The sequence below is a fragment of the Tiliqua scincoides genome, chromosome 2 (assembly GCF_035046505.1).
Source record: "Tiliqua scincoides isolate rTilSci1 chromosome 2, rTilSci1.hap2, whole genome shotgun sequence".
Classification (NCBI taxonomy): domain Eukaryota; kingdom Metazoa; phylum Chordata; class Lepidosauria; order Squamata; family Scincidae; genus Tiliqua; species Tiliqua scincoides.
Window position 1 is genome coordinate 195,532,849 of NC_089822.1, and position 13,856 is coordinate 195,546,704.

At 46.2% G+C, this 13,856-nt stretch overlaps 1 protein-coding gene across 4 annotated transcripts in view; it reads left to right on the forward strand.

Annotated features, from left to right (window-relative positions):
• The first annotated feature begins 3,906 nt into the window (after nt 1-3,906).
• Nucleotides 3,907-13,856, forward strand: part of GRIA1 (glutamate ionotropic receptor AMPA type subunit 1) — a 232,930-nt gene continuing 222,980 nt past the window's right edge. For all 4 annotated transcript variants that reach the window (XM_066615103.1, XM_066615102.1, XM_066615104.1 and 1 more), the window contains exons 1-2: nt 3,907-3,988; nt 6,027-6,164. In XM_066615103.1, coding sequence (XP_066471200.1) covers nt 3,907-3,988; nt 6,027-6,164 — 220 coding nt within the window. The remainder of the gene's footprint in view (nt 3,989-6,026; nt 6,165-13,856) is intronic.

The window sequence follows — 13,856 nt, forward strand, 5'->3', positions numbered from 1 at the left end:
AAAACAGAGATTAAGATATACTCTTCTGTAATGCAACACTCAGCAAACAAGAAGCTGTATATACACAAAGAGGAAAGGGACCACATACAATTTCATTTTAAAGAACTAGATACTCAACTGATGAATGCTACTCAGTGTTGCTATTCCCCAACATTCTAACGCATGGCAGTTAGGAGGACCGGCAACTATTCTTATTCATTATACCCATAGCACCCATTACCAAATCAAAAGCTGATTGCATTACATAGAGATCTGTTCTACAAGTGCAGAATATTGTGGGAAAGAAGTGGAGGAGACTGGAAGTGAATGCACAATCCTACTGGAGCACTCTGCTGCACCAGCCCTGAGTGTTGCAAATGTGCCGTAAAGCATGTTTGCAACAACTCAGCCTGCCAATGCTGCATCAGTGCCCAGCAAAAGTAAGGAAAGCACCAAGAGGTGCAGGAGCCTGGGGAGGGTGGAACAGAGGCAGGGAGGGGACTGGGGACGGCAGAATGGGGGAGCAGAATTGGCAGAGGAGGCCTCAGCTGTATCCTATCTTCCTAGGCCTGGCAGCTTTACACAGGACTGCTCAGACTTGCACCAGTGAGTCAGCTGGCACAGATCCATTGGGCAGGCTGGTGCATTACTTTGGGTAAGGAGAAAAATATCTCCTTACCTTGAGGAGACCTCCAGCCTGGTTCTTACCTATTTTTACCTCTTACAGCTTGGACCACTCAGCTCAGCAGCACCAGTGCAGGTTAGAAACCGGGTCCGGTACCATTTATTTCCAGATCCATTTAGAGGGCCCTACTTCATTTTTGAACCATCCCATTCATTTTAGGGTGCTTAAAAGAGAACAACAGCAAACAAAACCCTTCCTTTTACTTGGTTTCCATTACCTAACTGTTTTAGGGCCCAATCCTATCCAGCTTTGCAGCACTGGTGCAGCCGCAATGCAGCCCCAAGATAAGGGAACAAATGTCCCTGTACTTTGAGGAGGCCTCTGTGACTGCTACCCCACCATAAGATGCAGCACACAGCTGCACTGGCACTGGAAGACTGGATAGGTTTGGGCCCTTAGTGATAGACAGCAAGAGCTGCAATGCACAGCCACTTCCTGATGGGTGCCCCCTTGAATACCTGCACTACCCTAGGATGCAAAATTGTCCCAAGGCAGTGTGGGTAAATGACAAAGTCCACTGACATGAAACCAACTGGAGACAATAAAAGAGAAGATGGGAGAAATGGGGTGGAGCTAAAAGAGCATCTCCATCCTGTGCAATTAGAATAGACTCCCCTCTTCATTTGCATCACCTCCTCCTCTGTTCTGTTTTGTGGTCATGCTATTTTTCATCTCATGGCACATTGACAAAGCACTAAAATGGTCAAGGCACACACCATCAGGTTTTTGACCATTGACAAGGCACACTATGCTGTGGTGCGGGAGGGGGGGAGGCAGCTCACAGCCCCCATTGGCCCTACTAATTAATGACCTTAAGAACATAAGAACAGCCCCACTGGATCAGGCCATAGGCCCATCTAGTCCAGCTTCCTGTATCTCACAGCGGCCCAACAAATGCCCCAGGGAGCACACCAGATAACAAGAGACCTCATTCTGGCGCCCTCCCTTGCATCTGGCATTCTGACATAGCCCATTTCTAAAATCAGGAGGTTGCGCATACACATCATGGCTTGTACCCCATAATGGATTTTTCCTCCAGAAACTCGTCCAATCCCCTTTTAAAGGCGTCTAGGCTAGACGCCAGCACCACATCCTGTGGCAAGGAGTTCCACAAACCGACCACATGCTGAGTAAAGAAATATTTTCTTTTGTCTGTCCTAACCCGCCCAACACTCAATTTTAGTGGATGTCCCCTGGTTCTGGTGTTATGTGAGAGTGTAAAGAGCATCTCCCTATCCACTCTGTCCATCCCCTGCATAATTTTGTATGTCTCAATCATGTCCCCCCTCAAGCGTCTCTTTTCTAGGCTGAAGAGGCCCAAACCTTCCTCATAAGGAAGGTGCCCCAGCCCTGTAATCATCTTAGTCGCTCTCTTTTGCACCTTTTCCATTTCCACTATGTCTTTTCCTGTGGCACACCTGTGGACCACTCGTGGTACACCAATGTGCCCCGGCACAGTGGTGGAAAACGGCTGTGCTAGAGTGTGGTGGTGTGTCTATGTGCATGCACAATACTGTTTTAAATCTATTCACTCTGTTGTCATTTGGGACGCCCCTTTGGTTTGACAAAGAAGATCAGAGAGAGAGCGAGAGAATAAAATACCCCGCTAGATATTAACATGATTGATTGATCCACCAGTAGTAAGGCTGGTGCAGCTGCAGAGTTTTGCAGGCAACTATAGGATAGGGGCTGCTCAGATCCTATGCTTGGCTGAGAGTGTGTGCTGCTACTGGAGTATGGATAACAGTCACTGAGCAGTGCGCGCCTCCTGCCCCTGGATGTGCAGTTCCTGGGCACATGCCTGTGCCTTGCAGGCTTCTCAGTCCGGGGCGAGTGGGAAGGGAAGCTGTTCGCTGCGATACAACAGGAACCTTTGAGACCATCCTTGCTAAACGGCGATTTCGCCTCCCCACCGCCCTTCTCTCTCTCTCTCTCTCTCTCTCTCTCACACACACACACACACACGCTTCATTGCGAGGAGGCGGACGCAGGCATCCTCTTAGCCTTCGTACGACCCCCTAGGGGCACTATGTAGGACGGTCAGACGGGGCATAGAGCCACACCTCTGAAGAAGGCGAAAGGGGGGCGCGCAGGTGAATGGTGGGCAGAGACAGGGCAAGGAAGGAACCCTGAGCTGGCCAGGAGCGTGTTTGAACCCATGTCTACTCAAAAGGAAGCCCCATTATAGCCAATGGGGCTTACTCCCAGGTAAATGCAGATAGGACCGCAGTCTTTCTTCCCTTGCAGCCCAAGCCTATGCAAGCCTACTCAGATGTAAGTCCCATTATAGTCAATGGGGCTTACTCCCAGGTAAATGTGGATAGGAACGCAGCCTTTCTTCCCTTGTAGCCCAAGTCTATGCATATCTACTCAGAAGTAAGTCCCATTATAGCCAATGGGGCTTACTCCCAGGTAAATGTGGATAGGTTCACAGCCTTTCGCCCCTTGCAGCCTAAGCCTATGCAAGCCTTACTCAGAAGTAAGTCCCATTATAGCCAATGGGGATTACTCCCAGGAAGGTGTGGATAGGATGGCAGCCTTGAGCATCCCTTCTGGGTTCCATTTCGAAATGACGCTCCCGTCCTCTTTGAAGAGCCATTTGTCTCCATCGCCCGCGTCCTCGTCCGGCCGATCTGGGCTGTAGCGGATGCCCGGGAGCTCTGGGATCCCCAGAGCCAGCTCAGGACCTCCTGGTCTGTACCTGGAGAGCAGAGAACTCGCTCGCTCCCTAGGAGTTCATGGTCACTTAGGGACTGGCGGAGGGGCTCTCTCCAGGAGTGGGGAGGGGGGGAAAGCAGGTTAATGGTATGGGAGGGAGCACACAGGGAAGGAGGGGACCCCAAGGATGGAAAGAGCCTGGGAAAAGAGGGGGTGGGGACTCTACCTTTGCAACAATGAGAGGGAAATGAGCCTGACGGAAGAGTGCTTGGAGTGTGTGTGTGTGTGTGCGAGAGAGAGAGAGAGAGCGAGCATGCATGTGCATGAGTGAGGGAGGGAGGGAGGGGGGCCTGAGGATGAGAACGGGCTTCTTTCTCTCGTTCTCTCTCTCAGAGCTCAGTTAATCCTGCTGTCAGTTGGTGTTAAGGCAGCGATCTAAGCGCTGGATTCCGAGAGCCGGAGACACACCGCAGAGTGGAAGGAGGAGAGGACCACAAACCAGGCAGGCAGGCAGACACCAGGAGGGGGAACTACCAAATCTATGCTTGGACCTGGGCTTCTTTCTCGCCAATGCAAAAAGGAATATGCAGCACATCTTTGCTTTCTTCTGCACCAGTTTCCTAGGGGCAGTGTTGGGGGTCAATTTCCCCAGCAACATCCAGATCGGTGAGTGTGCAGCGCCCCTAGGAATGCGCGTCTTTGGGGTGTGTTGTGTGGTGCAAGCCATCCTCCACTTGCAGAGCAAGAATGTGCGTCCGGTCCGGTGCATGGAACGTAGTAGCAGAGCAGAAGGGCCCCGGAGGGGATCGCAATCGGGGCTGTGGCTGTGCTTCCTAGTGGGTGGGTGGGTGCATGGGGGGAACTCACAATGGCTCTTTCCTCCTAGATCTGGGACTGGGCGTTTGATTTCGATGGGGATTGGGCTGAGCAGTGAACACCACTTTGCATTTGGGGGGGTGGAGTGACGGGGGAATGCGGTTTCTCGAGTCTGTCGGTGGAGATACCTGCCGGAGAAACCACTTCCTAATGGGCTTTGTTGTGACTGTGTAACGAAAGCAGCGCGGCGCCAGGAGGAGGTGGCACCTTCGTTCCCTGGAGCCTTTCTCGGGGATCCAGCCGCCCCACAGCCTTCCCCCCCCCCGTGCATCGTGCATCTAGCCTGGGCTAGCGAGCGCGATCTCTCCCCCCTTCCCTTCGCCTCCTCGCCCCTTCCTCCTTGCAATACCCGTGGCTGGCTGGCATCAGCGGAGCCAGAGCAACTCCTGGGCTCACCCACTTGCGGGATCGGCGCTTTTATGGCAGTTTGCACGCCCTCGCTTGCAACCTCACTGCAGGAGGTTGCAGGAACCCGATGGCGATCCTGGTCACTAGCAGGTTGCTCAGCCCCCTCTCCTTCCTGGGCAACCACAGGCGCCTAGTGTGATTTTTTTTGGGGGGGGGGGCGTTTGGTTCTGGTGCACAATCTCTCCTACAACAGCATCAGCAAGAATGGTGCACACTGTTGCACAGGCAGAAAAGAGCCCTGCTTTGTTCAGTGCTGGGGGTTCCTTGCCAGTGGACTGCAATCACTCTAGCAAAGGGCCGCTATTCCTGCTCACACTATAATGCTTCATTCAGTGTCTAGCCAGGGACTCCTCTCTGTGGGCCTCATTCACTCAGTCCCTTTGCATTTCAGGCAAACTCTAATGAAACACACGCAGAGGTGCCTTCAAAGGTATGGCCACAGATCGGTCTCCCAAGCAACAGCCAGCCCCTCCACACACACCAAGCGGAATTTTCTGCCCAGCCCACAGGTGTACGCATTTGGTCCCTGTTGCGTATATGCAACGCAGGGCAGAAATGGCTGAATGAAAGCCCTGCTTGAATCCATTTGGGCGGTCTTACTGCACAGTGTTATATTTATAAGGCCGGCAACTTAATTCAATAAGCAGAATAGCCAGACTTCCTGTCACCTGAGCTTGGCGCTTGGCGCCCATCAAATCGAGGGCATGCCCTGCTGGGCACAGGAAGACTTGTTTCAGAGTGGTCCCTTTTTCAGGCCAATTTTGGCCATTTCCCCCACCTACCCTCCTTATCCCCAGCCAGGTGTTGCTTGGATCTGGCAAGATGAGTCTGCCTGTGTTCTTTCTGTTCTAGTTTAGCAACAACTTGTTGAGTACTGTAAACATCTGTTCAGTGGAGGCAAATGTGACAGATTCAGATCTTGTGTACAGGAAGGGACACCAGGTTCTAGTCTCCCACTGATTGGGGGGGGGGGGAGAGAAGGTAGGATGCTGAGGTAGAAGAGATGCAAATCAGTTTCCCTGACAGTACCCACTTTAACCTTTCAAATCTTAGCAGAAAATGAGGCCTAAGGAAAACCTCCCAGATAGTTATAGCCCCATTTGCTCTTCTTTTGTGATCAAGTATTTTGGATCTGGGATATTTTATGTTACATAATTATCAGATTTCACAGGGATACCCCAAACTTGCACCATCATGCATTTGGTTGGACTTTGAGGTGCCACAAGGCTCTTTGTTGTTTTTTGCTACGACAGATGGAGGTGGTCACCTTTCTAGAGAAGTGTTTGGAGATGTTTTAGGCACTGACCTTGCAGGCGATGTTGTCCTGAAATAGGGTCATAGAGTGAGTGCCATTATACTTCAAAGTTAAACTCACAGTTTGTTTTCCCCTCCCTCTTTTTTTTTGTCTTTCCTACTCTAGGGGGATTATTTCCTACGCAACAATCCCAGGAACATGCAGCTTTTATGTTTGCTTTGTCTCAGTTCACAGAGCCCCCAAAGCTGGCTCCCCAGATTGACATTGTGAACATTAGCGACAGCTTTGAAATGACTTATACCTGTAAGTAAGGCTAAGCAAAGGCCAACTATTCTTTCTCCTGGCTCTTTCTTTTTCCTCTATCTTATCTGATCATCCGTCTGAAGTGAAGAACTTGTGTGGGGACAGTTGCTTTAAAATTAAAACTCTCCATCAAGGTCTACGTAATGAGATTTTCTAAGCGAATTTTTTTTTCATTGTTTATTTGGAAGTTTGGGTGATTTTGGTGATGGTTGTTTTGTCCAGTGCACTATTCTCCTCATTCCTCTCCCAGGTTTTTCAGGGTTTTTTTGGGGGGCGGGGGGGGAAGGGTTGTAACTCATGAATTTGTCATAGCTCAAATATGTGACACATACAATGCAGTAAAGAAAGCAGAATGAGTGAATTATTACATATATCTTGATAACCACTTAGTATTAAAATATATATAGTCAACAGTTATCTCAGATTAGTACGAAGTGCATAAAAGGTAGGATTTGTAGTTAAGGGTATATTAATGAATGCAAAGTAAGAAAAGTCTGAGCTCTAGCAGTTATTCTTAAGACTTTTATCCAGAGCAGTTAAAGTGTTTCCGAGAATAAAACTGCACTGGCAGTATCTTTCATAGGAGGCTTTGTGGAATATCCTGAAATCAGCATGGGAAATGGTTCTGTACAGAACTAGTAGTGTAGAAGCCAAAAACATACTTTACTGTGTTCCATCAAGATAATCCAGGCAAAATGCATAAAGGAAATAAAGGGGAAACAATTTTCTTTGCATTAAGGAAGGGAATGGGAAAGATTTTGGTTTTTTGCAGTTACCCATGGCTGTTCTCGGAAAGAAGGGCTACATGTGTTATGAAATGAAGTCTTTAGTTCGGTCCTATGTCAGACATCACGGGGACCTCCACTTTTTAACTGAGAGGAAGCTACCCTTGGAATTTGGTCTTTAGAGCATATCTGTTGCTCCAAACACTGGTCTAGGTGTGGAATACCCATAACTTCTTTTGCTGCCTTGCCCTGGACATCTGAGTGGATAATACCAGTGCTTTGATCAACCAGAGGCAAATCGCTGTCATGTATATAGTCTTCTTTATTGTGAGTATGCTATGGAATGAAATAAATAAAGGACAATGTGTGGGGAAAAAATAGTATTTCTTTGATTCCTGTTGCTATTACTCTTTCCAAATAGTGGCTTGCAACTGTGGCTATAGTAGAGTGTGGAATATAAGGAATTAGGAGGAGTGTGGCTTCAGGGTGAGAAGGGGAATGAGAAATGAGGGTTTTGGACAGATAAGAGTTCCAGGCTCTGATGGGGAAGGTAACAAATTTGACCTGCTGGGTGCAGAAAAATGAAGTCAAATGGGCAGCAATAAAACTAGATAGTGGGATACAGTGTTGCTGGAGCAAAGAGTTCTCCCACATGGCTATAAATAATAAGCAGAATTTTGTCTGTGACAACAAGCTTCTGCTTTTGCTTAGGATGAAACAGTTGTGTTTCTGTTGTTCCTTTCAAAAAAAACTTTCAGGGCTTAATTGACTTCTTTCTGGGATTAATTTACTTCTTGTATACAGTGTCATCACTTGCGGTGTCAACAGAGTCATAGACTGTATCATGGTGCAATGGTGAATTTGGCTTGGTGTGCCCAGGAGCTCTGTTCCAACCCTGTAATTTCATAATTCATTGTCCCCTCATGGTGCTTCAGCAATCAACATAGAATTGTGCTCCAAATGGTAAACTGGAAGCAAATCGTCTCCCTCAGCTGCAATGAAAGAGCAATTTTGACAAGCTTTACATTATAGCTAGGTTTTATGTAGAGCACTTTGTCCTAGGTGAGCGATGAAAGTCAATCGACATCATCCAATTGCAATTATTTCCATTTATCCTCAATTAAAGGCTTTTATCATCGGTTCTGTGGAGCTATCAAATGCAGCCTTTTACTCACAGGCAATCTGTGCTTTGTTGTGTCTTAGAAATTCAAAAGTTGTACTAGCCAAAGCATTCTTCTCTTTCTTTCCTGTATGTCAAAGACTGACAACAGTGGGGGGAACTCACACTCATTTCTTGTTGTTGTAGTGAATGCCAATCCCAATTGCTTTGGTGTTTCATTTCACATGGTGATGATACAAATAATATTATTTTTATTTATGTTTTATTTTTCACAAGTTTATACTGCCCTTCCTCCAAGGAGCCCAGGGTGGTGTACATGGTTCCTTCCCTCCTTTAGGTCCTCGCAACAACCCTGTGACATAGGTGAGGCTGAGAGATAGGTTCAGGTTCAAATCCCCGTTCCGCCGTGAAGCTTCCTGGGTGACCTAAGTCCAACCACTATACCACCCTCGCTCTCAGTTATATGCATATAAACAGTGTTTGTTCCTGTGGAGATGCAGAATGTGTCTTGGTGCTTTTGTTACATGAATTACCTTAGTTCCCAGTGCCCTCTCAATGACATTTTCATCTTGAGGACCTCATAAATCAGGTCGTTCTTGTGACAACACTAATGACAGGAGGTCTCAGTATTAAATTGGCATTACCAGGGAAACGTGCGTATTCCCAATCCCTAAGTGTTTCCCCTCAGAGAATAATATGGAGGCTGACCGCCGTTCCAGGGAAAAATTGGCAAGTGGGTGCCACCAATTCTCTTCTGCAAAAATACAGTGTTCTTTTTTTTCCCCCAAGCAGGGAAACATCTAGTGTGTGAAACTTCTAGAAGTTCATCATTTCTAGTGTGAAAGTGTTCCTGGAATGGAGAACATAAGGAGGGTTAAGCAGTCCTCCCTCCTGGTCTCCAGTCTTGCCTTGCCAGTGCAGAGATTCCCCCATCCTTGGCCCTGCATTTCATTACCTAGACCAGGGATGTCCAAAGTTTTTGGCAGGAGGGCCACATCATCTCTGACACTGTGTCGGGGGCTGGGGGGGGGAGAATTAATTTACATTTAAAATTTGAATAAAATTACATAAATTAATATACTAGAGGTGGAACTCATATGCATGAATGAAGGTCTTGCAATAGCTCAAGGCCTATAAAAGGCCTTCCACAAAGCAAGGCTGGCATTTCCTTTGCTGCCCCTACCGCATCACAGACATGAAACAACAAGCAGTGAAGGGAGTCCTCATCCCACAGCTCACTCAAGAGGTCAAACAGTCACCCTCATGCTGAGAGCAGTTGTGTCTGGCCAGTGTGGGCTCCAACAAATGTCTGGAGGGCCAGAGGCTCCTTGGAGACTGGGGGCTCCCTGAGGGCCGCATTGAGAGGCCTTGAGGGCTGCAAGTGGTCCCAGGGCCAGGGTTTGGGCACCCCTGACCTAGGCAAATAGGCCATGCATTTGCCCTGATAGCTTCTATCTGCTTTAAAATGCTCATAGGAGTTTTGCAGCCCAATGCAACTGCCACTACCTCCTGTATCCCTACACAAATGGTGGACAACTTTAGGATGGTAATTGGTACACATCACGGTAAGGTAAGGTACACATCATGGGAAGTGGGAGTTTAGAGTCGGCATGATAGCAAAACATATTTTTATAGTTCTTGGAACAGTGCTGCAAAAGTGATAGTGATATATAGCAAAAGGACAGGGCTTTTTATATGGAAGGAGCTTCTGGAAGTGTGTTTTCTTTGCTCATGTGTAATACTTTTAAACCTGTTGGGAGTTTAGTAAGAAATTTCCATAATCACCAATAGTGATTTGGCAGTATTCAGTGCAAAAAGACATCCACTGCCATCTAGCAGGTAACAATGAAATAATGAAATAGCAGGTAATAGAAATGGGAGTGACGTGCAGTGGAATTGATATCCCGCACTGACAGGCAATGAAGCAGATGCAATCACAGACTGTGCACGGTTGCCATGCCATCATCCTTTGGTGTCACACAGTAATAAGAAGCAGGCTGTATCCAATGCTTGGCTGTTTATGCAACAATATTAACTACCACCTCACAGAAAATTGGGGTGGCTTCAAATTAAATGGATGATAGGAGATGTTTGCCTTTCCCATAACCCAGCGGTTTTCAAACTGTCGGGGAGAGTTTGAGCTGCTCTAAGTTCTTGCGGGGGCAGGGGGAAGGCAGCGGCACAGTCCCCAGGATCGCGCCACTCAGGGGGGCTGCAGGGGCTTGGCTGCATGTATCTGAGCCTCTTGCAGCCTCCTGGGGGTGCAGGGAGCCCTGCGTGATCTTCTGCAGGACTCCCTGCAGCTTCAGAAGTGAAAGTGGAGTGATTGTGCTCCACTTCCACTTTAGTGGAGGCAGGGTGCGATTGCTCCACTCTCACGTTTAAAGCTGCGGGGAGCCTTGCAGAAGGTCGCTCAGTGCTCCCCGCACCCCAGAGAGGCTGCAGGAGGCTTAGGTATGTGCAGCCAAGCCCCTGCGGCCCCCCTGAGTGGTGTGATCCTGGGGATCAAGTCGCTGCCTCCTCCCTGCCTCCAGGCTGCCCCCGCCCCTTAAGGTGAAAGTGGCCAGGGCCCACAGGCTGGGGCGTCGTGATACCACAGTCTGAAAAGCCTTGCTGTAACCTTTTAAAGCAAAGCCACCACAATGTATATGCTAAAAGACGAAATCCCCTAGAACAGTTCGTACAAATTTCCAGCAATCTTAGATTCCATGTGTTTATCTGATAGCAACCTATGATAGCAGGTTTTGTTTTGGAATGGTTATGTTATGAAGTGATAACTGTGGCCCTGGGGACCCTTTGAGAGCCACATCTCAAATACCAAATGGTGGTATTCAACTTGTCAAGAACTAGGCCCCACCTCAAGCTCTCACTTTTGATATGGAACCAACATTCCAGAGCCAGTGCATGAGAAGAGTGTGCAAGTGGGTGGCACACTACCATGCATGGCCCCTTATTTCTTGTCTTCTTTCCCTATAAGTTTGTGGCCAATTGGGTAGGGGGGAGTGCCCTCAACTTTAAATGATGGAGGGAGGAAAAGAGGTAGCCAGACAAAGCAGAAATCCCACAGTAAGGAAGAACAAGGCGAATCAAGACAGCTTGTTGAAGACTAGGGGAAGTGACCAAAGCACTTCCTCCAAAGCCAAAGTCACTGGGGGGATTTACCTTATCAAAACTGCTAACCCTGGCTACTGTTCAAGCTGGGCAGACCTGAGCCACAAAACAAAATGGCAGACATTGCACTGCAACAACCCACCTGAGGCTTTTGAGGATTTGAAGCCACTCATTCGTACTCCTAAAAGCTGCCTCTCCAACCTGACTAATTTGTCGTGGAAATGTTTTTGCTGTACTGGAATTTTAAAAAGAAATTTAATTAAAATTAAACTTACTAGAAGTGACTGTCCATGCTGAGAGGCTGATTATTCTGCAGTCACTTCATGGTTGGCAGGACGTCTTGTGTCATAATTGGCATTTATGGAATTTCCTATGTTGAGATGGGAGAGTCATGACAGAATTGTATTGAAGGAATAGAGCTTCATATAAGTAGTGGCAAACATCTCCATATTCCTGGAGCTTTGGTCAAGATATGCCCTGGGGGATTTTACAGAAGATGCCATGTTTATTTTGCATTCTCCACTGCTGTTTTCATGATCGAACGGGTCAAGGTAGAGGAGAGCTTTTTTGGGGAGCCTGTCTTTTCAAACAATCCTTTCCTGAATCAGTACCATATAGATGTTTTGCTATTATTTTATTATACTTGAGCATTTTTACCATATATTTGTTCATTCCCTCTCTTTTTGTTATGCAACTGTTGAAGCCTGATTCAGGCATTTGCCCCTTGGAATTGGATCAGTGCATTGAAAACCACAGGGAAGATTGCTCTGGAGGTATTATTTTTATCATGGTCTCAATCTTTCCTTACTTCGTTATAATAGGTGTTCTCTTTTAGTGACCAACTGGAGCCCCATCCATCTGATTCCCTCAGGCTAGATTGCCTGATGTAGATATAATATTACCAGAACTGGAGGCTGATGGTTGCTTAAGTGGCCCTGCAATGGAAGCCAAGGCCAGGATTATGTCAGTGGCAAGCCTTCATTTTTCTTGCATCTTGCCTCTCTATGCTGTCTGACATATCTCGAGGGCTCCAGAAATACAGGCATGCCCCCATATCCACAGGGATATGAGGGAACACCCCCCACCCTCCTGAGGCACGGGGAGCTGAATACAAGGCCACCAGAATGTTTCCAATCTGATGAACATGGAGCTCAACAAACGCTCCAGGAGATGGTCCCCACCACCATAGTAAAAAGGATAAAAACAGAGACTTGAGTGACTGATAAAAGTGAAACTTTATTTTTCTAGTCTCATAAAGTTAGGTGGGTCCCAACAGAGTGTTGTTTTGAAAAGTTGGTCCCTGTACTAAAAAGTTTGGGAACCACTGATTTAGAAGTATTTGTATAAGCATATAATCTACTTGTGTCCTATAACTTCAGGCAACAGTACTGGTACATAAAAGAGTTTAAAAAAAAATGAATACACCCTAGAGTTTACTTGCAAAAGAAATTTAGACAAAGGCTTTAAGCACCTTGCTTCACAAAACTAATTATCTATGGCCAGGAAGGGGACTGATAATTCATCTTCATGAAATAAAACTGCAGTCCTATACACAACTTTCCTGGGAGTAAGCCCAACTGAATGCCATGGAACCAACATTTCAAAACAATCAGTAATTACTAATTATGATTAAAATGTCTAACAATTACTTTGGTGCTTTAATACTGTCATTTCTTTCCTTGCATAACACCTTCTGTTGCAGCTCTTATAGATGCAAGAAGTAATAGGCACACACATTAAAGTCCCCAACTGCAGGTTGAAATTTATTGCAATTAAACCATTATGCTAGGTAGAATTAAAAAAAAAAAAGGTCGCTATTTCTCAGAAAGGCACTGCTGTAATTTATTACACTGGTAATCAATTAAAATGCAGTTTTGTAATTAAACTTCCTCAAGCTCAGTTGTATGATGCTATGTAAATTTTGTGTGTTATGTTTGTTTATCCCAGGAGTGCCATAAAAGCAAGTGAAGTGCATGTTTTCATGCGTTGCAATCCTGTGCGCATCTAGGCCATTGAATCGTCCTGAATTTGAACGGTTTGTGCAGAATTGTCGTTATAGATTACTAGACGGCACATTCCTGTAATCAAAGCAATACCTATTGAACACAAGTTCAGTCAATATTTAATATTAGTCAGTATTTAATAATCAGGTGGAATTTGGCTATCAGTACAATAATCTAAAGTATCTGGAGGGGGAAAAAAGCATCCTATGGCTTGTGTAAACTCCATGCACATGAACACATTTTTCAAAATTACTTCAAAAAAGGAATATTTTAGGCAGTTCTGTTGATTTTTTTTTGTTTCCCAAGTAAGCTGCACCGTGCTCAGTGAGGTTTACTCCCATGTAAACGTGCATGGTCTTGCATCATATACACACTTACCTGGGAGTAAGTTGCATTAAATGCAATGGGACTTACTTCTGAGTAGACATGCACTGTTACTGCCAAATCCTCTCCCCTCCATTGGGGTCAATGCAGCCACACTAATGGAGTGTGTGCTGCATCTAATGGTGGTGAAGGGAGATCAAGCAACCAGCATGAGGTAAGAAAAAGTATTTTAATAATAATAATAATAATAATAATAATAATAACTTAATTTTTACCCCGCCTTTCTCCCCGAAGGGACTCAAGGCGGCTTACAACAGATTAAAAACATAATTTAAAAACAAATAAAAAACATATTAACACATCATAAAAAAAAAAATTTACTTTTACTTAAGTAAATATGTTTTTACTT